Below are 27,464 nucleotides of genomic sequence, written 5' to 3'. Positions count from 1 at the left end.
AAAGTAATTCGGAAACAACGGGGAGCTCTCCTGCAGCAGAACTCAAGCAGGGTTTTTAAAAATAACAACTTTCCGAGCCTTCATTGCCTGAAGGCTGGGGGTGCACAGGAAGGCGCACACAAACTGCTCAGCGTTTTCTGCCCCTGGCTTTGGCACCGCATTTCAGGAGCTGGGAGTTCAGGAGTCTTATTGCTCCCAACCATCAGGTCCATCTTCACCTAGAGGACACTATTCTGGCCGCAGAACGGGTGCTGGGGCCTCGGCTGCTCCATTTCACTAGGTTACAATGCACTGAACATGTGTTTTGACATCTTGTCATGAATTTAAACTGAGGTGGCGGACACAACCCAAGCTGTATTGTAGACTCCCTTCAAGAGTTTGGTTTCATCTCTGAACAGAGTCCTCCCTTCCCCCAGAACAAGCAAGGGCTAAAGAACAACTACTGAACCAACACATGCCTTTTATAATGAAACACTGACAACAGACTAACAATACTAACAGGAATTAAAACATTACTACGCCAGTACATTCTAAATAAAAACGTCAGTTTTAAAGACTTTAATTCTTTTGCATAAAGACAATATGCCAAAGATTAAAAACATTTCTTTCTTTATAAACATCGTACAATACATGGAAACATGCACACTGCAACAACAAGGCTCTACATATTACTTCTTTAAAAGGTGCTGTACAGATCTGTTCCTTGTATACACATTCCATGCTCTTAAGTCTTTGTGGCATGCGAGTGAGCCATCCCTGTGCTACGATACTACTGAACCCCTAGGTAAGGTGGGATGAGCGCCAAGAGCTGCAGGAAGCATCTAGGATAGAAGTCACCAACCTGCAGGCAGCTCTCCTCACCCCGACAAGGCATTAACTGACTTGACTCGTAGTCAGAGGCATGGCCCTCCTCCTGTGCTTGTGTAAGCAGAGCACACACAGCAAAAAGGATATTCTTACTGTTGAGCGATAGCTGTAACTAAGGCTCACGTTTATCTGTTGAGGCAGGAGCACACTTTCCCCCCCTTCATACTCAGAAATTTTGATCTTCCCTGGAAATTGTCAAACCTGTGATGGTTAACTGCAGCCGTGAGTTTCTGCACGCATGGCAGTTCTTGGTGAAGGCAACCTACTGCTCCTGCACACTGCAACAGTATTTTCTACAGTGTTGTTTTCTTCATGTTTTGGACATTTTGTAACACGTCTGGAAACCCAGACCAGCACAGCAGTTCTTCAAAACTAACTTGAAAAAGGTCTGAGCAACACAAGTAGAAGTTATGTTTTGGGAGACACTGGGAGTAGTTTGTCAGGAAGCAACTTGCTTCGACTTCAACAGCACAATAGTCTTTTGGCCCTTTGGTCCACTGCTGGTCCCACAGCAAGGCTGCCGTGCGTCATCACTATAACTGCCACAGTTTCTGCAGTGGTCTTGCAAGGAGACAAGGTGCAGCAATGCCAAAGCTACACTAACGCAATGAGAATTCCCAATGCTAACATTTCCCAATACATTTGTATTTTAGTACAGTCTACATCAGAAAACACAAAAAACAAACAAAATCATAAGGACTGTAAAAGTTTCTTGTAATACACGAATCTTGTCTAAACTCCACTGTAACCACAGCACTCACTTGGAGCATCTGAGCACAATGCTAGAAAGATAAAATGAGGGTGACCATAGTAGCCCTCAGCCAGGACACTCCATACCCTAGAGCAGCTACCTGCTCCAGTAGTGCTGCTTTCCTCTATTTCTGTAGCAACAGCAGCCACTGAATTCATCCTTCCTTATTCTCAGCAGCAGCTTGGCTCTCTGGGGCAGGCTGTAACAGGCATAAGAGTAAAATCCAGATATTTAAGCTGTGTTGCTGTTAAGTCACTCATCCCCTCAAAGAGAGGGGGCTGCTTTTGATAAACCTTTCCTTTTCTCTTGTCTCACCAGGATTAGACAGATGCTAGCTTAATATACATTATCTGAAAATGGAAAATAAACCAACTGGATGAACATCCCATCCAAAATTAGAAGGAGTTTGTCTTCAACAGCTGGAGGAAAGGGTGGAACTATCTACATTCTTCTGAAGCAGTTCTTCAGGTTGAATACATAATTCTGGTCCAGTACAGGAAAAAGGGCTTAACTCCGTGGTTTGAGAGGTGGCATCCTTCGCACTGACTCAATATTGGACCAATACACCAACATAACATTAGTGCACTGTAAGTAGCACGATCTCCAAAAGGCAACAGCAGGATCCAAAAACTGAAGTAGCCTTTACAATATGACGCACATGGCATCTGCCAACTCAGATAAAGCAGAAATATTCTCACAAAAGCTTTAGGGAACGTCCATCATCTTAGCCCCAGGCTTAATGAAACCTGAGGTTTTACGTTCAAGGCAAAGCTTGCAGAAGCCGATCTATCCTTAAAGCTCTGGAGAAACCTAAATAAAAAGGTAGACACAACAGCCTTTTATAAGTATATGTAATCATTAACCGCAAAAAACCCCCACATTACTGTCTTAAGCCAGAGTTACAGGAATAGCAAAAGGAAGAGAGCACTGCAAGTGGTGAACTTAAAGCACAGTATAAAAGACAAAGCTAAATTGTCCATATTTCAGGAAGTGTTATGGATATTAGGAACATGTTGAGAACATAACTTACTGCCAAAATGAGAGCATTACATAACTGATGTTGTTAAAGTATGTGCCAAAGATAAATCGAAGTATTTGAGCCTTTCCCAATCCCTTACATCATCTTCACCTAAATACTGCCCAAAACACATTTTCTCTCAATTGCAATTAACAAATTCTGGTCACATCACAAGTGTTCTACTTATTAATTTTTTCTCCCCTCCCCTTAAAAAGCAATCAGAGAAATGTCTCATCATTCTGAATGTAACAGCCAAATTTCTTTTTTCCTGCCTGAGACTAAGAATCCAATTAGCAACTTTCTTTTAGCAAACAGGCAGGGGGTTTCCATCACGGAATCCACAAGTTGGTTTTCAAACAACATTCCGTTTCCTCAGATAAGTCAAAAAGTTCTTGCCATTTGAGCATTAGAGTTTGTCACACCTGAAAACAAAATGGACAGGAACTGCCTCTCTCTAAACCCCGATCTTTGCATGCCAGGAAATCTATGCTTTGCTCCACAGAGAAGCTATTAAATTCACTCTCTACATTCAACTTGTCACAAAGATAGCTTTCCAATTAGAGTGAGTGATTGCACCCACTGAGCATTTACACTCTTTATTAGAACCTTATATAGAACAAAGCTGACTGCAAAGCAGATAAATATCAGTTCACTACCTAAAAGACTAGAAAGGCTCTCCGAATAGCAATGCAGAAGCATGCTTCTTTTACCTGCACATTTCACCTTGTGTTGATTATACACATGCTGACGATAAATCTCTTCCTCTTTCAGTGCAGAAGTTATGAGACTGCATCAGTCGTCCAAGGCTTGTTCTGCTGAACCCACAATATATCCCTATCCTTCAAATCACTGTATCACAGGAGAAAGTCTTTCTTCTCTGATACTTCTATATACAAAGACAGACTAGATATTTTCAAATATTGAATTAGCACTTTAAAAAACAATAACCCATACTGTCTTATTCATATTAATAAAGAATTTAGTTTAAAATAGGATCAATGAAGTCAGCAGAAAAACTGCTATTAATACACATTTTTGGTAAAGTCCTAACTGCTTTTTCATTGTATTCACAGTAGAATTCGACAAAACCTAGCTAGTACAATACTAGTTCTGTGCCAAATTTTTCATTGTCCTTATTATGAAAAATATTCCAAAATGACTGTTAAAAAGACATGTATACCATACGCACAACATTTCAGAGTCTGCATCAAAGAGATCAACAAAGACTTAATTGAATCGCATAAAAGATCACCTTTGTTAATAAAGGCTGTTTGACTCGAGATATTTTCCATGCTATTAATGCAAAGGAGTCTAGAGCCCAAAATAAATTTTTAACTGAATTCTATGGCTGCAAATGCAAAGTTGTGATTTCACCACAAAACAGGCAAAAAAGCTGCTCCTGGAATAGCTTTCAACAAGAAAGCCACATTTAATTGTATTTTAAGATAAAAAATTTTATGCTTTCTGGCTGAACAGATAAACATTTAAATTTACTAAGTCAAAAGTATTACATCCTTTAATTAGGTACTGCATTAAAGACAAGAAAATGACAGAAAATACTGATCATAAAGTAGCGGAATAAAGAGAGAAACTCTGATCTACTTAAACTGAACAGCTGGATGCTGTTGAACAAGACCGCATATAGGCTACTGAAACAGAATATGTAAAGTAAGTAGACACCATGAACTAACCTTGCAGTTTAGATTTTTTTCCTTATTATTTCATCTTCAACACCTGCACTTCCCCATCCCCGTTCAGGGTAGTCTGACTGACGTCCTTCCAATAAACTGCTGCAAAGTTTAAGCCTACAGATATTAAAAAAAAACAAAAAAAACCCACATATTCCGCTTTTGTATCTCTATTTCCATTCAAAACTACTAAGTTGTTGACTTTATTATGGTAACCTTTTTATACCGAATATAGTTACAAGCTGCTATTTAATACAGACTGCCTTTTATAATGCTGCCTACGGTTTGCAAGGACAGAGCATTAAGGACAAAGCTTTACCACAAAAAAAATACTGCCCAAAACATCCCTAAAAGGAGTAGTAGAGATACATGTTCCTAATAAAATATTGGCTTGAAATATAACAGTAAGATAACACACCTCTAACTTAACATGTAAAAAAGCCCCTGATGGACAGGCTCTTTATACCTCTCCAGCCTGTAGTCTGAGTCTCCGCATGTTGTGCTATAATGCGGAAACCTGGAATTTTTCTGTTTCTGATCATTCCATCCTGAAGAACAACTGGCTGGAACCTGGGCACTGCATAAAAACAAATAACCACCTCTGTAGTCAGCTACAAAACAGCTTCATCTCTGAGGAGACAAAGACAAGAAGTATTCAGGTGCTAGGCTTAGCAAGTAAGAGGCGATTAACAACCATTGGGAACAACAGCTTTCCCTAAGAGAAAAAAAAGGGTGAAAGCAGCTCAGCATCTTGCAGGACTACCTAATAGCAGAAGCAGCAGCAGCAGGAATAGAAGAGAGTCAGATTGACACTAGCCAAGTCAAGGAACAAAAATAACCAAACAAAACATAAGCTGCAGGAAGTATAAGGAGGAGAGGGGGGAAAAAAAAAAGTAGGATTAAAGAAAACAGTGAAGGAAAGGGATGTTTAAAAAAGCCAAGGACAGCTTCACAGCATGAGCAATAAAAAAAAGATTATTATGGTATTTACCTTGTTACTTCTATACCATATTGTACTGTCATTATTTCATCATTTTCACCTGAGGTTCCCCACTCTGAATACCTTGAAAAAGCCTCCTGATGTCCTGATTCAGTAAGACTAGAAAGAAAGGAAAAAGGTCTAAAGCTATGGAGCTTTTTGTTCCTTTTATTTCTTCTGAGAATATGGGAGCTAAGTAAAGAGAAGGAAAAAAAATAGCACACCTGTATAAACATTTTTAATAAGGTTCTTGACAAAAGGCTACTAAACCCAACAAACCTTAAACCATTGTTCCAATTTTCTTTGTGGTTTTGGCGATACTATACATACACAGTTAAAGTGTACTCTCTGTTACATAGCCAGCCTATCATTTCCCATTTACAAGAAAACTTTTTATACAGTGGCTAGGAAAAGGAAAAAAAAAAATAAGGAAATATGATTAAAAACAATTAGAAGATTAGTGTAATTCCTAAGCAACTCTGAATAAAGAAGGTGTTAGCCTGAGAACTCTGAAACATTCTGACATCTCAAAGCCCTTCTGCTTCCCATTTTTGGTCATTGATCTCACTTTGACCCAGTTCCAGATGGGTGACCTATACTTCGTTGTTCCAATAAGCATTTTTTCCCATGCCACCTTCTGTAAAGCAGGGAAAAGCGTAGCCAAAAACGCACAAAATTTCCCCTTCACAACCCTTAATGAATACACATTTTCCGTAACATCTGTAGTAAATGTAAAATGGTAATAGTTAAACAGGCAGTGAGTTTCAGTATTCACTGATGGACTGATGAGTGCACATGCTTTCTTGTGGAGCTCTATTCCTTTACCGTGACATTCATCCACTTGTATATACTCTGCATGCCAAAAGGCAGAATACAGTGCATGTAAGAGGTGTTTCAAAGTGCTACAAGTACCTCAAAATTCTTATGTGAAATAATTATGAAATTGTTTTGGCTCTGTCATAGTTACAAGCTCTGAAGGAGAAACGAGGTTCCATTAGAAATCGAGGATAAGACATTGATGTTGGATTTTTTTTTTTGTATGTAGAATTAAGCATCTGCCCTAAAATAAGCTGTGCTGCGTCTTCTGACAATAGATTTTCTTCACCTTTGCAAATACTTATCACCATGGTTATTCTGGCATGATTTCCTTTCCTCATTAGAATGCAAGTATGTTTAGACTAAATTAAAGCTGTTAACAAATAGCGGAGAGGGAGAGGGGGTCAATTTCAGTAATATTCCAAAAGCCAGTTCATAATGCGTATGGCTCTCCAAAAAGAGAATCATTTCATACCCTTCCAGTGCGTGGTACGTAGGCACATAATGGTTTTTGCCCTTTGAGACTGCAGAGGAGTCAGGATTATTTCGTTTTCTGCGTTTCCATACTGGAGAAGAATCGGGAGAACAGGGACTGCAAAAATAAGACAAGGATTTTACAAAGAAAGCATTTTTCCCCCCATCATCTGTGTTTAAACTCATATCACAGTTCTGCAAAGCAAGGACACGTGCAACAGAAGAAGAGTTTTCTCCCTGAAGTAAGACACACAAGCTACAGCAAGAGGAACACCTAAGAAAACGGCTCAGATTTTGTAACCTCTTGACTGTATTCTGAAAACTGAATCAAGTGATAATTGCCAGTGAGACTCCACTGAGCTTGGATGCAGAGCCATTTCCAGCCCCACATGCATAGCTGAGATCAAGACATCTCGGTAGACAGAACTGCATGAGATGCTTCACTGTAAACTCTCCATGCTGTTCTGCACGCAGAGAGACCACTCAGTTTAGGACTGTCAGTCTTGCTTCTGAAGAAGACATCCTACTTTCAGGATTTGTCATCTTTGGTTAAAGACACCTCAGTACTCCACTGTATAAACAGACAAGCAGAAAGAACGGCTCCTTTTTCTACTGTTAATCATGCAGATCTGTAATGCTGGTACTTTTTCCACTTTCAATGCCTTGTACCAGGGATGGATGACATTCAACAGTGTAAGCGCCAAACGGGGAGACAGAGCAATAATTGCCCCCTCATTAAACAGTTCCCACAAAAAAATGGTAACAGTAACGTGCATTGAATTATCGCAATTAACTAGTCACAAAACTTTATTTCATACCTCTCTGACGCATAGTCTGTCTCTTTGTATTGATCTTCATATCCACTTCTACTCTGCTTTTCATCAAATACTGGGTAGCCAGAGTCATCCTGATCTCTGTAGACCCATTCTTGGGAACTGCCTGAAGGTTCTGTACTACTAAAAGAGAAAAATCAAGATTTGAAATACTGTCCCTCTAGCTCATCACTCCCAGCAGAAGAGAGTTAAGCTGCAGTAGTTAATAGTTCATCTCACACAATACCCAGACGGTGCAAACAATTGTAGCCTCCACCATGGAGGACAGCACAACTAAAGCTATTGACACCATGAGTTACAGTGCTAAGAGAATTCCATTCACTCTTCTCCTCCAAATTTACTATTCCCAACTTTGTTAAACATTAGGTGTTAATTATTGAAGCTAGCCCTGTTACAGAAAGTCAAAGTTCTTAAAAGATTAAAAAAGCTTCTCCAACTTGAAAACAGTTGCCACTGTCTTTTGAAGAATATGGAAAATCTCTCCAATCTTAAACTTCAGACTCTCAACAGATCATTATTACAGGAGCAGGGTGGTTCTCCTGCCATCAGAAAGAAGTATCCACTGTCTAACTATAAGGAAGATGGAAAGGATATCAAGGTCAAGGAACAGTAATCAACAAGTTTCCACTTATTGCTATCCCTTCCTAGAAAAATAATTTTATCTTGTGTTGACTAGTGCAAACACACAGGGAAGGGAACGTACTACTGCAGACATACCACACGCTTTCCTCCCCAAAGTGCCTTACTGGAAGTGAATTTAGACTAAACATTAGGAAAATTTTGAATACTAACAGAAATCGAAGGGGGAAACAAAGCGCTAGAGGAAACTGAATGGGACTCCCGTTTCTGAGCCTGAGATCAATTCCCTCTCTTGTTCCCAGTAAGGAATGCTCTAGAGGAAATTCAGAGCCCTGCTGTGAAGCAACAGATGAGCGTTGACTAATTCACCCATACACACACTGGCTGCAGATCCCAGGTTTCCTCAGGAGGATCCCAGGCATGTAGCGCTATCTTCCACAGCCTGATCTGCTGGTCCCAGGATCTACGGCTGTACTTCTTAAATTTGTTGGGAGTTCTAGGATGAACTCCTGGTATTCGTTGATTCCTGTAAAAAACCAGTAACGTTTACATTTCAGGACATGATTTTCTTTCTTCCAGAAAATCCTCAGCCCATCAGATTAAGCAAACGTCAATGGACTATGAGGCAAAACACTCCTATGTTAACAGCTTAACTGAAATAGGTATATTCTAAAACATTGTCAAAAACAAAACAATTCACATGAGCAACAACTAACAATAACACACTGAGTCTGAGCAGAGGTCCATCCAGCCCAGCAGCCTGACAGCTGCCAAAAGCAGATGTCTAATGCCTAAGGACAAATAGGAAACAGAAGCAGCATACGGGATATTCCTTCAGTACTCTCCCTGCCTCCAACTATTTCTGTCTCAGATTTCCTGAGTCAGGGACAGTTTCTTCGCATTTAATATCTTCTGTGAATTTTTCTTTTACAGTTGTTCACGATTTGTTACAATGGGGCGTATACACTTCTGAACAGCATTTGTCCCTTGGGAGTATAGATTTAAAAAACAACATACCCACACCCTCTGGGTAATATGCAAGCAACTGAGTAAGTGGTATGCCTTTTCACTAAATCTGCAGTGGGCAAATGCTGTAACAATGGTGTTTGGAATCACCAAATGGCTGGAAGTGACATTTCTTGGATGGCATCTCAAATCCAGATCCTGTCCAACCAAAGATTACTGGAGACCTCACTAAAATCATATCTGCAGTACAAAATAATCCCGTGGTTATAGCCATACCATACTGTACTCAGCTTTTATGCCTGGGAAGAAAGAACACATCATAATCATGTTTTAACTCATACAAAGTACGTTACTTTCAAGTGTTCTTCCTCCCAGCTTCACAGTCCAATATACGAAGCCATAACAGTTTGACTGACTCTTTTGTAACAGAAATAGATCCCTGCTAAGGAACAGTATTATTAACTATCCTGTTAAAATACCATCTAGTAACTTTGTTTTTTTTTTTTTTAATTAGTTTATCCCATGCTTTTTCCTGAATGTTGTTCTCATCTTTTCCTATTCTCCACCTACAATTTAGCTGATTATAGCCAAGCTATGGAAGTGCCAGGTATAACCATAAGGCTGGCTGCAGTCCTACCACACTGATGACGAAGGGGGGGGGGGGGGGGAAAAACCCAGTTCACAAGTCCCATTGAGCCACTCAGATTCTTTGGGGTGGGGAGAGGGGGGGGGAGCGTTCCTGAAGATGTGATCACAATACTGTGCAATATCTGTAATCATTTACAATACCTGTGGTTGATTTTTAGTCATCTCTGCTACTCTTAAGCCTTGCTCAACAACTAGCTTGTAGTGTCCACTGCGCTTGGCAGACAATTTTCACAACAGACTCTTAAGTGTAAAATGCAGAGAAAGTAAGACAACCATAAATAGTTAAGTCTTAAAAAACAAACAAACAAACAAAAAGGTCAACCTCAAATCCAAAACTAAGAACACAGATGCACATCCATATGTTCTACAGAGTAGTTTCTGAATCCTTATAATTCTGAAGCGAGCAGAGAGGGCTGACTGAAAAACCAAATGTAAGTGCTACAATTCACAGACCGTGTGAAGCCCAAGGTGGAATGACAGAGAACAGAAGAAATCCAGGGTTTGATTTCAGTCAGTGACTGATTAATCACTGAAGACTAGTTGCCCTTACCTATAGTTAAAGGAAAAGCTTTATTCAATCCTCATTCAAAACTGTCACTTCCCAACAGCAATTAACTCCATATTGGTCTAGCAACACAACGACCAGAAACTTCACAGGGAGCTGACTAATCAAGAATTTATTTAAAGCATGCTTGCTACTGACAACAAGAGTAGTCAAGGGCTATGTTTAGCTTTAAACTTGCTCCAGTGCAGAAAATCCCTGGCTTCCTTTTCACAAAAACAATTATGATTCAGGTTTTATTCATTTATTGTCATTATTATTTTAAGAGAACTAAAGCCATACTCTGACCTACACGCGTCAGGAACAAATAAGCGTTTACTTGAAAACTTGCCACGCACAGTGCAACTTACTTTGGAACTTCTTTAATGTATCTGTCATAGGCAAGGGTGTTCTTTCCAAAGTTGATCTGTTTTTGCCTTCTCCTCAGAACCACCTCATCGGTTTCCCTTTCCGCTGGATTGGTGGAATTGTTTGAAACAGAACTTAAAAATAAAAGTTAGAATCAAGGTAATAGCTTCACAGTAAGTTATGTACACACATACTCTAGAACCACATATACTCTAATAGACGGTAGCGACTTGCTCACAGAGGTGATGGTGATGCTAACCAAATGACCCACTAGAACAGAGCAGGCTTTTCAAGTTCACGTAATTGCTAAGGTTTGTACTAAGTCAACTATCATCTGAGGGTACCAATAGTACAACTGCCTTACTAGAAGTTTATGGCTAGTTCTGTAACCAGGAGACAAAATGGTAGATGATTCGTGCATATGTGCAACAACCTTCTAATATTAAAAAAACAAAAGCAAACACAAAAACTTAAAAAAAACCCCAAACTTAATACAACAGAGATGGATAAGATAAAGGAGGCTAGCTTGAATGATCTCATAGCCATTTCTCTCTCCAAGGCTAGAACGTCGCTTTTCATTTTTCCTTTCACTGTCCAGTATTTCTTTCAGGTAAAGTTGCAATGAATATGCAATGTAGCCTGAAAAGAAAGAGAATCTGAAATGATCACACAAATAGCTCTTAAGAGAAGAACTTCTCTGTGCTATTCTCTCCTTCATGTTTCCTTCAGGCTTGATATGAAACAGTTTGCCCAACTTAACGGTGAGAAATACGGAGCATGATGGAGAGAGAGGCCAAGATTCCGGATACAATCACTTCCCTCCTGCCCAAGGCATTTCAAATCTTCATGAATGCACGTAAAGTAGTTGGAGATCATCAGATGGTTATGACACTCACTTAATAATCACGCAATACTCACTTTGTCATTTCTTTATCTGATATCCTCATTATTTTGCCTTCTTCAATTCCACTTCCCCAGTCTGAACAACTTGAAAGAGGCTTCGAGTCTTCTGATACCGTAGAGCTGGAAAATAATTAGAACTCTATATGAACATTTGTTGCCCACAGGTTGTTATTTAACTGACAGAAACTTCAACAGTGGACAAGCGCAGCTTTGCAAATCAAGATAGTATAGTCTAGCAAATTAGTACCCTCCGCAACTATAATACTAAAACTGGCCATGGGAGTGCTCCTTTTTTATTTCAGTGTACAGTCAAACAGATTAAAATATCTCAGCTTAAGTCACCTTCTGCAGTGACATGAGACAACAATCAGTTTTACCTTGCAGGGAAAGAAAACAATCACGAAGTGAACCTCGCATCATAGCCACAGAGCTGATAGGCTCTATAAATATTCCCAGCTCAGCCAACGTGAAGGCTTCTCTCTGCTATGCTGAGTATTTTTTCCAATACCTCAGTTCTGTCAAAGAGCACAGTGTATGACGTTACTTGAGGTCAAAAATCAGTCTAAACACTGCTGTCAGTGACGAGCAAAGTACGTTGCAAAGGACAGTAGAGATGCTCAAGAAATAGAAAAGTGCCATTTCATGAGCAGAACTAACATTCTCTCAGACATCAGCAATACTTCGTACCTTCCCAAAACACAATGTCAAGGATGTATGCTCTGTTGTGTAAAGCAAAAAATGGAGCCAGGAAGCTCCTACTTTAACAACTAGCTGGATCACTGATATTCTGAGTAAAGAGAAACTCATCAGGTTCCTCATTAACTAATGAAAAGCGGATAATGCTGTAGTACTTTGAAGCAGTGAGAACTTTCTTTCCACAAAGTTATTCCAATTCTTTTGATGTTAATGCCTCTACATTTAACGTAAAATAATACAGTAGTTCCAGTTTAGAATCTTACTCTACATAAAATGTTTCATACCAACAGCTGAAATTACCATCAATGCTGCTTAATGTTATTTTAATACTACACAACATAAAGATTCAACACAGAGCAGGAATACCTCTATTCAGCAAAAAAGAAACAAAAAAATGCTCCTAGCACACCTAGTTTGAGTTACTGTCATAACATAGCTCTAATATTTTTTATAACCTTAAAGTCATAGGATCGCCTTCTGAATACAAGATTATTTTTCTCAACCTCTTCAAAAGATCCAGTTATTAACTGAAGCAATATCAAAGAGGCCACCAGAGATTATAATCCTTATATAATGTAATATTCAGAGATGTACAAATCATATGTGTGTGTGTGTGTGTGTGTGTATATATACACATGTTTTACTGGGGGCACTTTGTATGTATATATTTCATCATCTTCTCTAACTTATGATCAGTTGTTTGCAAATATCCAAACGCTCATCAGTTTTTTACTTCCTGCCAGACATCAAGATATCTCTAGAGCTCCAGCACTTCTTCTACCTGAGGCCTGCACTCTAGAACATCCAAAAGAAAAGCAAAATACTCTTAAAACTACCTACCTATAAAATTTGATCTCATCTCCAGTTGTCCTCAGTACGGGACTGCAAAGAAAACGGGTATTTTTCTAAAAAGTGTGATACAGCTGAACAGACTGAGCACACTGACAGAGGAAGAGGCAAACATCAGGGTTTGCCCACACACAGATAAATATGCATCAACAACGCAGAAAAGTTACCAGCATATTTTTTCAAGGGACATTTTCTACTAATACAGATTTTAGCAACAAAGGGTTTCTAATTGCTGCCTCAGTATACAATATACAATTACTCCCTTTCATAGGGAATATTTGCAAATTATATGACACGAATTTCAACTAGCCAAACTGTATGGTCTACTCTTACATAAGAAGGATATTTGCTAGCTCTATGCTCCATATTATTACAAAATTTTCCTTTAATCGTATTCAAAGTGTTGCTGGATTCCTCAAGGAAGATTTTACCTCACAGTAAAGTGAAGATTTAAGCAAACTTCATATTTATTCCTTACCTCTCCACCCAGTGATCTAAACGTCTAGATGGATATTCCTCAAACACCAAAGAATCCGAACCATTCCAGTTTCTGCATTTCTACTCTTGAAACCAGCAGTGTGGAGGTTGTACAAAACTACAAAATAATAATTCTCACCCGCAGCCTACTCGTTGGTAGTCACTGAACATCACCTCCTCAAAACAAACATGACAACCTATCTATTATCACTTGTCATTACAAAACTGATCAGTTTGCCTTATAGATTTACAGCAGCTTACTCAGGAAACACTAACTTAGTACAGGTGCTAGCCAGGTCAACAGTTGAGAGAAGGTGTTTGACTATTGCAATTAAGACATCAGAATTTAATCTGCTAACTTTCACTTAACAAAAAAAAATTCTCCTTTCCTCTATTCACAATCAAAAAAGGGGGAAAAAAACAGCTGAGGGCCTCCAACAGTGTTTATGGAACTGCTGACACCTGCAACATCCATGCACTGTCCTCTAGTAGCACTGCACTAGCTTACGTACATATGCACCATTCCATTCAGCACTAAACTTCTTAAAAAGGCAAAAATAGAGAAAGGTTCCTTCAGCACAGAAAACAGTGTGTCTAACAGGAGAGAAGTAGGTCAAATGTTCAAGGCGAAACACTTTTAGACCAGAAATTCCTTACCAGAGACTTCTGTGGAGAAGTACGTAGGGGAGAAGGAGTGGGGCACTTGCAAATACTGCAAGGTCAGTCAAGGATTACTTAATAACTGAGAAGTTATCCAACCCTTTTGGTGTCTTAATTTCTGTTAGATGTTAGGTGATTAAACAAAACGCCTACAGCTTTTACTAAACACAAGACCCGGCTTCTAAGGTAGAGCCCGCACCTGCCGGTCAGCCACCGCCCCCCGAGAGGGTGAAACTCTCCTGAGGACCCCACGCGACAGATACATTGCTCTGCGATAGCCGGACCCTTGCAGTTGCGAGGTCTCTCTGCTCTTTGAGGCCAACAGGAGTGGGAGGAAAGGCAGGTTGCTGTCTCTCTAATCCTGGATTAACAGCCTGGGTGTCCTTCCCGTTCCTCCTCCGCTGCCTTTGCGCCTCTCGGGGAGTTTCCTGCTCCCGCAGCCCCGGCGGTTGCTAGTGCACAGCATGAATAATCTAACCCCGATCACGCGCCTGAACAAAAGGACGCTGCTAACGCGGGAGCTTGCGGCAAGCAGCTGGGCTGTTAAAGCCCAGCTCTGCCCGCCACGGCCGGCCGCGGTCGCTCCGCCGGACGGCAAAGAGCAACGCGACACCCGCCGGCCCTCGGGCACCTTCGGCGCTCTCTCAAGAGCTAGCAGGGAAAACGCTAACCCCACATCACGCCTTTTGGATACAGAAGCCAATACTGTCACGTTTCTTGCCTGCAGGCGGCTCCTTCCCCCCTCCCCCACCGGCAGGGGGCCCAGGCGTCCGGGAGCAGCGGGGCCACACCCCCGCCTCCACGCCCACGCCCACGCCCGCCCGGAGGAAGCAACGACGACGCTCCGCGCTCCCTCTCTCTCTCCCTCCCTCCCGCCGCCGCCGCAGCTCCCACCTGTGCGGCCCCGCGGCGCGGCGCGGCGGCCCGCGCTGCCTGCGGAACATGGCTGAGGCCAGCGGCGCCGCCCGCCCAACATGGCCGCGCCCCGCCACTGCGGGGGCGCCGCGCGCAGGCGCGGCCGGGCCTCCCCGGCTGACGCAGCCGGCCGGCCCGATGGGGCGGCGCGCATGCGCGGGATTCCTGCCGGCCGGAGTGCGCGTGCGCGCGGCGTCCTACTGGGTGGTGCCGGAGCGCCAGCGAGGGGAGGCTACGCGCAGCCTCTCCAAGCCGTCAAAAGCCTTGCTGCGGGCGGGGGCGCCGATCGCCTCCTGCGCCGGGACCGTGAGAGGGAGGAGTCGTGGCGTCCCGCAGCCCGGGCTGCCCCTCGCCTCACGCTCAAGGCGCCGTTTTCCTCGCGGGCTCTGCCTGGCCTGCCGCGCCGCCCGGAACACGACCCGCGGGGGCGGGAGGCAGGCCCGGGGGTGGGGAAGATGGCTCCGTGCTGCGGGTCCCTGGGGCGCTGCCTCAGGGGCGGATCGGAGCCAGCCGGCGGGAGCCGGGTTCAGGCCGCGGTAGCGCTGGCTAACGGAGCGCGCTGTGTCTGTTGCCTGTGACAGGTAACGTCTCTCAGCAATGCCACAATGTAAACGGGGGTTTGTTCGCGTTTTGTGAGGGAATCACCACCACAATATGTAAGCGCTTCCTCGGTAAAACGGATTTCTGGTAATTTCCCCCACTGAGTTTACGGGATCCAGTCCTTACCCCAGCTATTTATGGAAATGGGTTGAGGTGTTTTGGGTTTTTTTTGTTCTGTTTTGTTTTTTTGAGATATACACATAGATTTTTCGTAGCTTATTTCATTTATGCATCCCTTTTGCATTCAAATTATAGTATATATATTCAAATTAGCAAAGGAATTGTTGGGTGCCCCTTTAGGAGAATTTAAGTCTGACTTTGTATTGACTTATTTGAGCTAACGCATCATACACAGCTGAGTCCGTCCGATTTCTGCCCATGCACTGTCTTAACTGTAAGCATAAGTCAGAAATGAAAAGCAGAAGTCTTTCTTACAATCAATCGTACTTTTATTCAGGCAGTTTTAGAAGGAACTGCATGTATTCAGTAACCCTTTTGCTTAAAGGCTATCCAAATAAAAGTCAGTTTTAAAATATGTAACTAACTATATGGATAAAAAACCTCCCCACAAATAACAAACCTTCAGTATATCTTTGGAAGAAAGTGTTTCATAATGTATGTCAGAGTTTGAATATTCATTTCTCCTTAAATATCTCACAGTAAGAAAACCAAAACCATGTCCCTCTTGGGAAGTGGCACTCAGAACTTAAATTCAGTGATGTCCCATTTTCCCTTAGACAAGTGCGATAAAGAGAAATCTATAATATTTACGAAGAATATCGTGATCGGGTGGGAGGCAATGTATTTCTTTTTACTGCAAGCAGTGACCTTGTCTAGAAACAGCCATACATACGTGAGTGGTTTTTTGGAATGATGATTTGAAGTTATCATGAAGACAAACACCTATTTTTAAATTATATTAATTTCACATTCGGTGAATTATGCAACACAAATATGATACCAGATTACCAGTGAGAAGTCACGGCTTCTCCTTCTGTCATCTCTACAAAGGATAGTTCATATGGATTTTTAACAAGTTGGTTCTGTAACATAGCCTTGAAGAAGCTTACAAACCTTAGAGGCATGCCACACTACTTTGAGAATCTGAACTTGAGAAAATGCTTGTTTTAGGAATATAAGCCAGGCACCATTAGTAATGTAAATCATCCTTTTATTTTGGTAATTATTACTAAGTCTTCTAAGAGGCACTTCTGTGGATAGAGCACTACCACAAAAAGATGCAGGAGTATCATTCATTTATGAATACTACTTTGTTACACTGTCATATTGGCAAAAGAACTAAGATGAGTAAAAGCAAAGTTCCCCTGAAATGAAAACTTCTAATCATTTCAAAGAAGATAGATTTCTTTAAAAAAACAACAGGACTGCACAAGCAATCGGGAGACTAAAGCTCTTACTACATGAGATACTGTTTGCAATTAACCTGTTTTTCTTTTACAAAAACATCTGCAACTACATGTGTCTGTCTAAGGTTCCCAAGGCCTTTACAATTTAAGCTTCACACACCTTAACAATAAATGGATATATTTATTCCAAGCAGGAAAAGAGATGTAGGAATTGAATGACTTGTCAGTGGCAGAGCCTCAAGTCCATAATCCTGCCCTCCCTTCTGCACTATTTCAAGGACCATATTCCTTATATTTGTGCTACATTATGTGGACTCCAGTAGTAGTATAAAATCCTGATTTGTAAAGGCTACTGTACAGTGAAGAGCTGCACATCAGATGGCACCACCTCGCCCACTAAGAATCTACCATAGATTTAAAAAAAAAAAAAAAAAACACAACACTGCAGAGAGAGAGCATTTCAAAATTACAAATAACTTTCCAAAAAGGTACTGGAAAATATTTTAAATTCAATCACTGATCAGTGATCACCTGATTTTTTTTTATTGATTTTCAGACTTGTCAACAAGTCTGTCTGAAATTCAGGGACTCAATTTTATCCCAATCAAATGAAGATGGGCATGTCATTTAAGATGTATCTGGGAAAGAGAGACATATCCCAACTGCCAGGCTAAGCATCACATTTTCACTCCATATGATCTAAAAGAAGAAGTAATGAAAAAATAGGAAAAAATCACCCTTATTAATAGGTAGTACAGACAATTGCACAGTAAAGGTTGTATATGCAACAACTGAGATTTGCCTAAGTGATTAGTGTCCTTAAACAAAAGCAGTGTGGCCTTTTAAGTGCATATTAGAAAACACCTACATATTTGTGTATATATAAATTATAGGTCAGTGCTCATAGGATGCTGCCAAATCTATATTTGAGTCTCCAGAATGCAACTTGCAGCCGCATATGTAACCATTTCCTGGTTTGTCCGGCTCTTAAGTACAGTTTGGTGCTTTCACCATACAGCCTGTAGCTAGGCTGAGATTGTAATGAAATCTTTCATGGTTGTGCTTCAGTACTTGTACCATTGTTAATGTCCTGTTACCTATTTCTGCTCAAAGCAGTCTTGCATATACCAGTAATTCAGACTTTTTCAATTAACCACTGGCATGTCATCTGTACCGGTGACTTACTGGTAAGATCCTTGTTATTATACAAGAGGGAAATATTAGGGCCTATGATTCTCCTAGACCAAAACATTAAAATATTTTTTCTCTTGCTATTTGTCCCGCCTCTCTGCCAGCGATTACTGCCCCTCTAAGATGGGCAAAATATCTGCATCTCAGCCACTACAGTGCATACTTCAGTGTATGAACTCAAACGCACAATCTCCAGCAGCTTAAAGCTTTTCACCAGGCAGTAGGCTAATTTTCATTGAAGGGTGTGATGGACAACTGGGACACGAAGCAGTGCATTTAGGCCCAGGAGTGGAGCTCTCTTTTAAATTAAAATCAAAGCATTTTTCAAAAATTTTTTTTACAAATTACTCTGATGTAGACCACATTAGGAAACGTGCAACAGTACCCTACTAATGCTGAAACAGCGACCACCGCTTACGATCGTTCCTCTGAAGTGCAAGCCTGAAAAACTTTCAATAACGATGGCCATTCTTGGGAACGGATCTAATTCCGGCATCTCTTTCAGTGGGAAGGGTATCCCTTAGAACAGCTTACATGCTTTGAAATAGCTGAGCATTCTTTCTGAATATTTAAACAGTTCAGATGTCTGCTGCATTCCCTTCAAACGTAAAAAAAAAATTCATCACCTGAAGAGTGCTGAAACCCTAAGCAATGTAGCTTTCAGGAACATTTAACTACAACAGTCTATGCACACCTTTAGCAGAGTAGGTAAATGGTACATTTCTGAATACTTCTGTTGTTTGAAATAAATACATCCATCCAAGAACAAGGTAGAGGCAGATTAATGAAATAAAAGGTCCCTGCAGGAGCTGTACATCTTTAGGAATTAAATTCCTTAGTTTATCATAACCAATCCTGCTTTTAAGTGAATGGGACCAGCAGAAGAAACACAGCTTGATGAACACTTAGAAGGATGAACGTGAACATTACAGATGGATCGAGGAATAATAAAAGTATCAATGAAACCTAATCAAAGCAATTTTCTCAGTTAGCCCTTTACTAAAGAATCAAAAAAAAAAAAATCAAAGTACCCCTGATAAAACTTGCAAAGAGAATAGTATCTAAAACATTGATGGGATACCCTTATTCCATCCGAGACATAAGAAAGCAAAATATGTTTAAAAGAAACATATTCCAGAACTGATCTATTTGGCAAGTCAAAAACAAGAATAAAGGTAAAAGTGAAAAGGAACTGAAAAGATGATGGACTCCCATTTTCAAGGCTCTGGAGTTTGCACCCATGTAGCATATGAAGTGTAAGAAACAACCTAACAGACCCTTTAGCCAAACCCACTATGAAATACATTTCAATTCTGAAAGTTAAAACGTATCAAAATATTATTCACCGTATTATGCAAACATCTAAAATGCAAAATTTGGCTCGGCAAGTTGGACAAGGCACTTGGCTTGACAGCCAGGTCTCTGGGTGCTGCTGATCCTGCCGGCTGGCAAACCATTTGCCCATGCAGGTGAGGCACCACATAGGACGACAGTAGCACTGCTGGCATTCTCCTTCGTTTGGCTCTTGGCAGTTCTTGATAAGCTTGATATTTGCGTTAGTCTGCATGCACCCTATGCACGGCTCCAGTTCCTAAAGGAGGAAAAAAATGTCAACACTATGAACTGCACAGAATGGCTTCTTTTATTGCTTTTCAAAGGCTCTTAGAAAGTTATCTCCACGTGAGCATAGCAGGAACCTGAGCTGGGCAGAGCCCCAAGGCAGAACTGCCCCACCGAAAGATACCAAATGCTTCCAATCTCCAGAACTGCATTTTATAGGAACACAAACTAACAAATGAGAACAAAGTAACTCTTTAGACAGAGAAGACTTCCAACTGCTGCATGAGACAGATTAAACAAATGACTGAAAACAAACTTTCCCTGTCTCTCTGGAAGGCCCCATCTGTTTCCAGTACATAGCAGCCAGGATAAGCTAAGCAAGCAGCCATCTCTACTACTCAGACTGCTCTTTTTCACAAAACATACAATATACAGCAAGAAAAATAAACAAAGCAAACAGTTCTTACCACTTATTACAGCAAGTTTTCTTCCTATCTTCCTTCTTTGTAAATAAGAGACATAAATAACAGGGAAAATCTAGGCTCTACCGAAATCAATGGGTGCTTGTCTTCAAAGACCAGAACCTTGCACAATTTTCTGGGAAGTTACTGGAATAGACTGATACTTCCCCACAGTTAATTTTATCACATCAACTTGCAATTGCATATAGGGAACTGGTTTTGCTCATTAATAAATAGTAACTTACACTTCCTATGGGTCATCCAGCTAAAGCTCTCCAAGAGCTTTGTACAACGTTCACGACAAAGCATACTGAACAGGCAAGGAGATCTGCAAGCACCGAGAAAGGAACCTAACAGTATCTATCTAACCTCACTGCAAGGTCACCAGAGCTAGTTAAATCAAAGTTATCCCTAGTATACTGAACAGTACTTTAGTCACGCTTCTAGTGACTTTTAGTCACTGTGATTGCAGCACAAACATTCACAGAGACCTGGTCTTTATTATATTACCGAAGGAAGTATTCCATGTCCTTATTTATAATTAAGGTGAGCCCCAATTAAGAATCATTAATCTGTTACAGAAAAGATCCAGCAAAACCTGGCTTTCTAGAAAAGCAAGCTGTAATGGAGCAAACTGCCTAAAGCATAGTCAACGGTGACTAGCTTCCCATAAACTTTCTGGAAATGTAACGTTACCGTTTACAAACGTCTCAGGTAAAAGGTTTATAGAAATTATTATAGGAACTTTTTCCATGATGCTATTTCTCATTTCTCAAATATTTAATGCTCACAATATAGTTATTTTCCTAGAAGAAGGAACAGAAAAAGCAGCCAGATCTACATTTATTACATGTTTACTGAAATGAAAAGGTGAGCCATAAGCAAATATAGTTACCACACACAGTAATCACAGGCTCACCTATATTGAAAAGCAGAATTATTACAATCTTGCATGGAAAGAAGATCTCACCTGAGTGCTTCGAACAGGGTACGTCTGATTAATTTCCACAAGAGATGTAAAAGTTTCCAGAAATAAATCACTGAGGCTTTGATGGATCACAACATTAGCTGCATTGCTGATAGGAGCACGGAGCTTTTCTCGGAGCTCCCCGTACTCCGTAGAGTTCAACCTGAAGAAAAGATTGAATAAAACATTACCTTGGTTATCCATTCAAATACCTCGTTCAGTACATTATAGAGGTTAATGTCAGACACGTGAATCCACAGAAAAGCTGTTGAGGTTGGTGCGTATTGGTCAGAATAAATGCACAGCATTTTGTTTTCTTTTGCCTTTTGGAGTTTTATTTGGTTAAGCAACTAAAAAAAAAAAAATTCATAGTTCATTGCATTTTCTCACAGGTGAAAAAATCCTGAAATCCTACATTTATTCCAGTTTTAATTCTGGCATCTGGAGACAGCTGTTTAAAACTGGCTTCCATTTTTAGCATGCTCAACTTAAAGCACTTCTCATCCATTTCCTCCCCACTCTGGAGCTGGGCACCAGGGTCCCACTAATTCAAATAAAGTCACATACACATATTTCTTAAAATCAAAGCCAGAATGTCTCACGTGAGACTTCCAGACGCTGACATCCCAAAATCATGAGCTCTTTTTCAAAGTACAGTCCTTTAACACTTATGAAAGGGGACAAACGAGAACTTTAAGAGTGGCATTCAGGGATAGGACAGATACAACTTAGACAGCAGAACATGCTGTCCTCCTGCCTCAACCCCAACCTGCAGATATAAATATACAAATATAAGTTCAGCCCTCACATCCAGCCCATCCTTCACAGCCGTGTCAAACTGCCAATAGGATATACCAGAGATCAGTTAAAACATCATATGAAAATAAAGCTAGGCTTCTAAAGTAGTGTACGTTTTTTTTTTTTTTTAACTAATAAATCATGCAGAAACTGTAAAATACTGCATATTTTCTGTCCGCCTTGTTTATGCCTATTTATTTGTACTATGTCTAAATTCTAGTTTATAAACTCCTGAGGACAGACGCTAGTTATTGTATCATACCTGGCATACATCATGTAGATACAGTGCATAAAAATATCAGAAGAATGTCAATTAATATCAAGTTTCTGTACTTTTATGAATTATAGATAAAAGCTGAAATTTTACAAAGGCTACAAACAGCTCCTGGATAGGACTCACAATTTGATTTGAGGCAGTTTTCATACTACGTTGTTTCTGCTATAGTAAACCTCTCTTAAGTGAGGCCCACAGACTACCTGTGGCACATGAGGCCTTGTACAGACCCTGCAATGAGACATTTCTGTTGTGGCTGAACATTTTTTGACTAAACAGCTCTGAACTGCAGATTCAGGACTTCCCAGCTCAATGTTTCCACTCATTTAACAGCGTTCATGAGGGAGCCCTGGGAACACTGCCCTGAAATTCCTCGTTCTTCCTACCACCAACTCAGTTCCCCGAGGAACAGATACTGTACAACGCAATGCTGGCTTAGCTTCAGCTCCAGGTGGTCTCCATGTTTTTAAGCACTGCAGGATAATAGTGTTGTTTGCTAATAAATACTATCTCTCCAAGTAACAGAGACCTTTGTATCCAGAGGAAAAACTTACAGGGAACACAGAAAGCACTGTGGCCTGTCTTTACAAAGGCATTTTCCTTTCATAAAGATTCCACCATATCTAATCTGATTCTGGAAATATACAATGATTCTATACCCTTAGAAAGGGAATTTTGTACTACCGCACTTTCCTTAAATCCTGTACCACTGCATTCAAGTAGAGATTTGCTATTTTTGACAAATCTTATTACAAGAACTTTTAAACACTCTTCTTGGTGCTGTTCTGTTTAACCACCAAAGGAAAATTCTGGTTTGGGGGTTTTTTCCCCCCCCAAAAGGAACTGCCAAGGAAGTCCTGATTTTCTCGACTGGGATGTAGTTTTAACACTCAGACTCTGAAGCACTTGCAGAAGAAAATCATTAGTTGCTTAAAAATTGTTTGGTCACCACTTTCACAATTCTACATAAATCTCTCCTTATTATTCTGTCACGCTTACCTTAACCCTCATTCTGAGCTCTGTTTGCCTAGATCTAACACAGTCATCTCAGCAGCTTCCTCATGCTTGCCAGGACCCGTTCACCTAAAAGCTTGGTAATCTGCTTACTTGTAATTACTGCTAAATACGTGCTGCTGTCATCTGTTAAGAAAAGTTACTTCTTACATGAACTGTTGCTTTTCCCTCAAACCCTGTAAAACTGCGTAAGACTGATCTCCTTCAAATTGTGACCATTCTTTTTTAAGTGCAGAAAAAGCTGAGCAGATACTACTGTTGGTATAGAGAGACTCAAATTGTTATGAGCTTAAAGCAGACCTGACTGTATTTGCTATTCTGCGTCAAATTTTGTCTATTATTTAAAACTTAAAATCTTAGTAATACCAACAGCCTACTGCATGACATACGACTCTACAGCAAACACGCTCAAATACTTTTTCAAATTAATAGCTTCAGGAGAACGAACATGTCTTTGTGTACGCCCTTTACTGATACAGCAACAATGAAGACATTAGCACCAATCTAATCAAGAGTGTTTGTTGCAAGTTTCTGCAGAACTTGTATTCTTGTCAAGGTAGACAGACTGCTAAAACAAACAAACAGCATGGCCCCTTGGAAAACAAGCACTAACAATTCACAGCACATTTTCCATGATTTACAACTACTAGGATACACAAATCGGAAGTGAACCTAAATTACTTCCTTGCTTCACTGTAAGAGCAATTGGTTTGCAGTAAGTCAGTGAGAACTCTTTCAAGCAGAGACTAAATTATGAGTTTTGAGCAGGAGGAGGGAAAAAGAAGTCATGACTGAGCAATGGTCAGTTTTACAGAAATCATTATTTCTCCTCCTCCAAAACATGGAAGACTAAAGATTCTCCATTTCTTTCCTGTTCTCTTTCACCCAAGTTTTTGCAGTTACTTCCTCCTACCTCTACTAAATTCTCTTCCTAAGAAAGGACTAAACAGGGACGTCCCTCTGATTAACCGTTGTGGATTCAATATTGTAGGTCTGTGAATCTTGCTAAACAGCCTTTCTTCACTGCACTAAGTGACAGAACTGCGCACAAAGAACCTCTGAGCACTGGGCATGGAGCAAAAAGAAAGGGATGAAACCCTAGAAGTCTTCAGATCTGCCAAGAAGCACTCCATTAACATCATTAAATGACATACATATAACATAACGGTGTAGCATGTTCTGCTTTACCGAATATCAAATGCCTTCACGTAGGGATTAATACTGGCAACACGGATGGTGAGGAACTGCACAGGCATATTTGAGTCTGGTGAGAGTTCATGCTGTCTGGAGTCTGTAACCGTTAAATGAATGTCCTGCTGCTGGGCAACATGTAAACAGTAGGTGGTCACTTTAATCACCCATGTGTCTGTAACAATCACCCGGGCTCCTGGGGCTCCAGTAGCAAATTTGTCAATTCTCCTGAATTCCATATTGATGGAAGAAGCTACTGCCCTCCAGCCCGACTGCGGGAGAGCATGAACAGCAAGCGTCCGAGCTAACGGATGATTATTCCAACCTTTCCGTGACCAGTAATATGCCAGGGCGCTGGTCACTGCTGGGAGGAGAACGGCAAAAAAGAAGAAGGTTTTCCATCCTTTCGAAGCCAAGTAAAAAAAATAAAGATGTTTTTCCGGTGCAGCAAAGCACATTCCAAGGTAATAGCCTGCAAGGAAAAAGATTTACTTTCAGAAAACAAGTACACACGTAAACGCGTATCCCTCAATTTTGTAGTTAATCTTAACGGGTGAGGTCACCTCCAAATCCGTTTTATTTTTGGATGGCAACTCAAATTCTAAGCCTCTTGGCCTAAGCAATTTGGTGCAAGTTCTTACCTGTCGGACGTCACTTATTTTTACCAGAACTGTATCGCTAAAGGAAGCTGACTTGAACCAGCTGGTTAAATAAAAAGTTATCGCTTTGGGAGCACACGTACTCCAACGCGGCCAGCTAGTTCCAAAGGTGTGTATTACAAAGAGGCTGTGGGGCTCCTCTACCGAAAGACCGTAATCCCGAGATTTCTGATACGACGCACACCACCACATCTACCCGGGGTGGGGGGGGGGGGACAGGGAGACACGACGCCGCGCCGCAGGCTGCCGCCGGGCCGGGCCGGGCGCGCCCCCCGCCTCACCGAGGGGCAGCAGGGAGTGCGCCAGCAGCGTGCCGGTGCTGCGCCGCAGGTGGTACTGCACGAAGGCCGCGTCCTCGCTGCCCAGCCAGGCGGCCAGCAGGCTCTGCACCGTCAGCCCCGCCGAGCGGACCTCGTCGGGCGGGAAGACGAAGCAGACGGCGAACACCAGGTAGGCCAGCGTGAAGGTCACGGCCGGGCTCTCCATGCTGCGCCGCCGGGCTCGGCTCGGCTCGGCTCGGCTCGGCTCGGCCCGCCGCCGCCGCCGCCGCGCGGCTCCCTGGGAGCGGTAGTTCCCGCTCGGCCGGGGGGAGCCAGCCCCGCCCCGCCAACGGCCGTTACCGGCCGCGCCGCGCATGCGTCGCCGCGCGGCTCCCTGGGAGCGGTAGTTCCCGCCCAGCCCGCGGCCGTTACGGGCCGCGTCGCGCATGCGCCGCCGCCGCCGCCGCGCAAGGGGCTCGGCTGACGGGGAGATGCGCGGCCGGGTGCGCCGGGCAAAAGCAGCGCATTGCGGTTCTAAGGTTTAAAAAGCCCCGTGGTGTTGGGTAACGTCCATCTGAAGTAGGCATGTGGCTGTTGGGCTCCAACTCTCTTTGGGTTTCTTGGAGTATTTTATGTAATATTTTCTTTAGAGGAGGATCGGGAGGAGCCTTAAGATCTTAAGAGGTCTTAAAGTGATTAGAGAACTTTTTAAGATATGTCTGTGAGCTTCCAAACACAGGAGAGGGAGAGGCCAGACCGCAGTCTCTGGTTACCACTGAGATACAAATAATAACTATTAACTGCAAGCATCACTGTTTCGCTTGGAAAACAACAACCAACTGCTCCTCCACACTGTAATAAATAACCATGAACTTAATATTTTTCTATTTTAGAGAAAAGAGGAAACTGCGTAATTGAGGAAGGAGAGCAGAGGAAACATCATGCAACGTTATAATCTACTAGTCACAGGAAACTTAGGAAATGCCGCCTCTGCAGCGTGAAATCTGAGGCTGGCAGAGGGTGTTGTTGATGGAGATCAGAATTCATGGTGGTTTAGTGATTGTTGCGTCAATAAAATTGAACTTGGATCGCGTGTGTTGCATTTCACTACAAAACACTTTGTTGTTACCAGCTTTATTGGTTTCAACAACCATTTCATTGTTACTGCCTAATGACTCAACTCTAATTTAATTGATGTTGAGTGTGTTAATTTTTGGAATGGATCGTGACATTTAATAATAAAAATCATAATAAAACATTGTGAGGCAGCAAATTTTCCTTCTGTGGTTTTATTCACAAGATGATGTAGAAAAACGGCAATGCTGTGGGTAGATTTGGGGCTACAGGAGACAGATGGTTTTCTCTTGGGAGGGGGAAAACAGGCAAAATGCTCTTAACAGCTACATGGGACAGCCGTGCCAAAGTGCTGAGGGCAGCGGAAGTTCATAGTTCATGTGATTTATCGATATGGATCTCTGAAAGAACCACCATTTAAACATGGACCTTAATCTTCTAAAAGTTTCCCAGTTTCTAACCTGATCCACATTAATCTCTATAGGCAGGATTCACTCTCCCTACAGAGTCCTCGTGGTATCAACGATAGTTTATGCAGGACTCCTCTTGATGCCAAACTCACTGCAGGACTGAGTCTTGGGACGCTCCAGTTCTACCTAGATTGACCACTGTGTACAAAGTCTGGTCCACAGCCTCAAACCCCAGATTTCTTCACAGTAGGCATCTAGGGAGGGGGATGCTGGAGTTCCCCTCCCGAGCTGTTGCCCTGTTTTCCTTTGTGTGGAAATCAGGGCGCGTGCCACCTGGCTTTCTCCCAGCACGAAGCAGGGCCACAGCTGGGCCTATGCCCAGGATGTGCGCTGGGATGCATAAAAATCCATATGGGCCTTTAGCGTTTTTCGCCCCGGCCTTCTTTCTTCGCTCCTTTCAGCGCCCAAATCCCTCCTGCCCTGTCAGTTTAGTTTTCTAAATGTCCCCCCTAGGACTGGATTACTTACCTTGGGATTTACAGACGCAACTCTCCGTCCTAAAAAGAAGCTTTACGTACATAAGTTCTCAGCAGTCTGATCTAGACTACC

At 41.8% G+C, this 27,464-nt stretch overlaps 2 protein-coding genes across 2 annotated transcripts; both read right to left on the bottom strand.

Moving 5' to 3' along the window:
• Positions 1–543: 543 nt before the first annotated feature.
• LOC104151346 (uncharacterized) lies at positions 544–15,058 on the bottom strand. Its single transcript, XM_068942925.1, has 13 exons — positions 14,809–15,058; positions 14,112–14,166; positions 12,969–13,010; positions 11,448–11,552; positions 10,532–10,663; positions 8,385–8,531; positions 7,412–7,549; positions 6,595–6,711; positions 5,316–5,423; positions 4,791–4,901; positions 4,328–4,441; positions 3,347–3,539; positions 544–2,428 (listed from the first exon to the last, which is right to left on the bottom strand). Exons 1-11 carry the CDS (start codon positions 15,056–15,058, stop codon positions 4,336–4,338), a joined length of 1,311 nt encoding a protein of 436 aa, XP_068799026.1. The 3' UTR covers positions 544–2,428; positions 3,347–3,539; positions 4,328–4,335.
• Positions 15,059–16,056: 998 nt separating this feature from the next.
• On the bottom strand, positions 16,057–25,689 carry TMEM129 (transmembrane protein 129, E3 ubiquitin ligase). The gene is made up of 4 exons (XM_068943594.1): positions 25,393–25,689; positions 24,450–24,924; positions 21,179–21,338; positions 16,057–19,778 (listed from the first exon to the last, which is right to left on the bottom strand). Exons 1-4 carry the CDS (start codon positions 25,595–25,597, stop codon positions 19,530–19,532), a joined length of 1,089 nt encoding a protein of 362 aa, XP_068799695.1. The 5' UTR covers positions 25,598–25,689; the 3' UTR covers positions 16,057–19,529.
• Positions 25,690–27,464: the final 1,775 nt, after the last annotated feature.

The sequence above is a fragment of the Struthio camelus genome, chromosome 4, assembly GCF_040807025.1.
Source record: "Struthio camelus isolate bStrCam1 chromosome 4, bStrCam1.hap1, whole genome shotgun sequence".
In the NCBI taxonomy this organism is placed as follows: domain Eukaryota; kingdom Metazoa; phylum Chordata; class Aves; order Struthioniformes; family Struthionidae; genus Struthio; species Struthio camelus.
Note: the sequence above shows the minus strand (reverse complement) of the source record. Positions and strands in the feature narration are given on the sequence as shown.

Bases quoted from the DNA above. Each gene is read 5' to 3' on its own strand.
- LOC104151346 (XM_068942925.1), bottom strand. From the start codon at position 15,058: ATGTTCCGCAGGCAGCGCGGGCCGCCGCGCCGCGCCGCGGGGCCGCAC. The intron at 10,664-11,447 runs GTGAGTATTGCG...TTTATTTTTAAG, and splicing joins TCAGATAAAGAAATGACAAA to TTCTGTTTCAAACAATTCCA. The intron at 4,902-5,315 runs GTAAATACCATA...GTTTTTATGCAG, and splicing joins TATGGTATAGAAGTAACAAG to TGCCCAGGTTCCAGCCAGTT.
- TMEM129 (XM_068943594.1), bottom strand. From the start codon at position 25,597: ATGGAGAGCCCGGCCGTGACCTTCACGCTGGCCTACCTGGTGTTCGCC. The intron at 21,339-24,449 runs GTAAAGCAGAAC...TCTTTTCTTCAG, and splicing joins GTGAAGGCATTTGATATTCG to GTTGAACTCTACGGAGTACG. The intron at 19,779-21,178 runs GTGAGATCTTCT...TTCCTCCTTTAG, and splicing joins ACCCTGTTCGAAGCACTCAG to GAACTGGAGCCGTGCATAGG.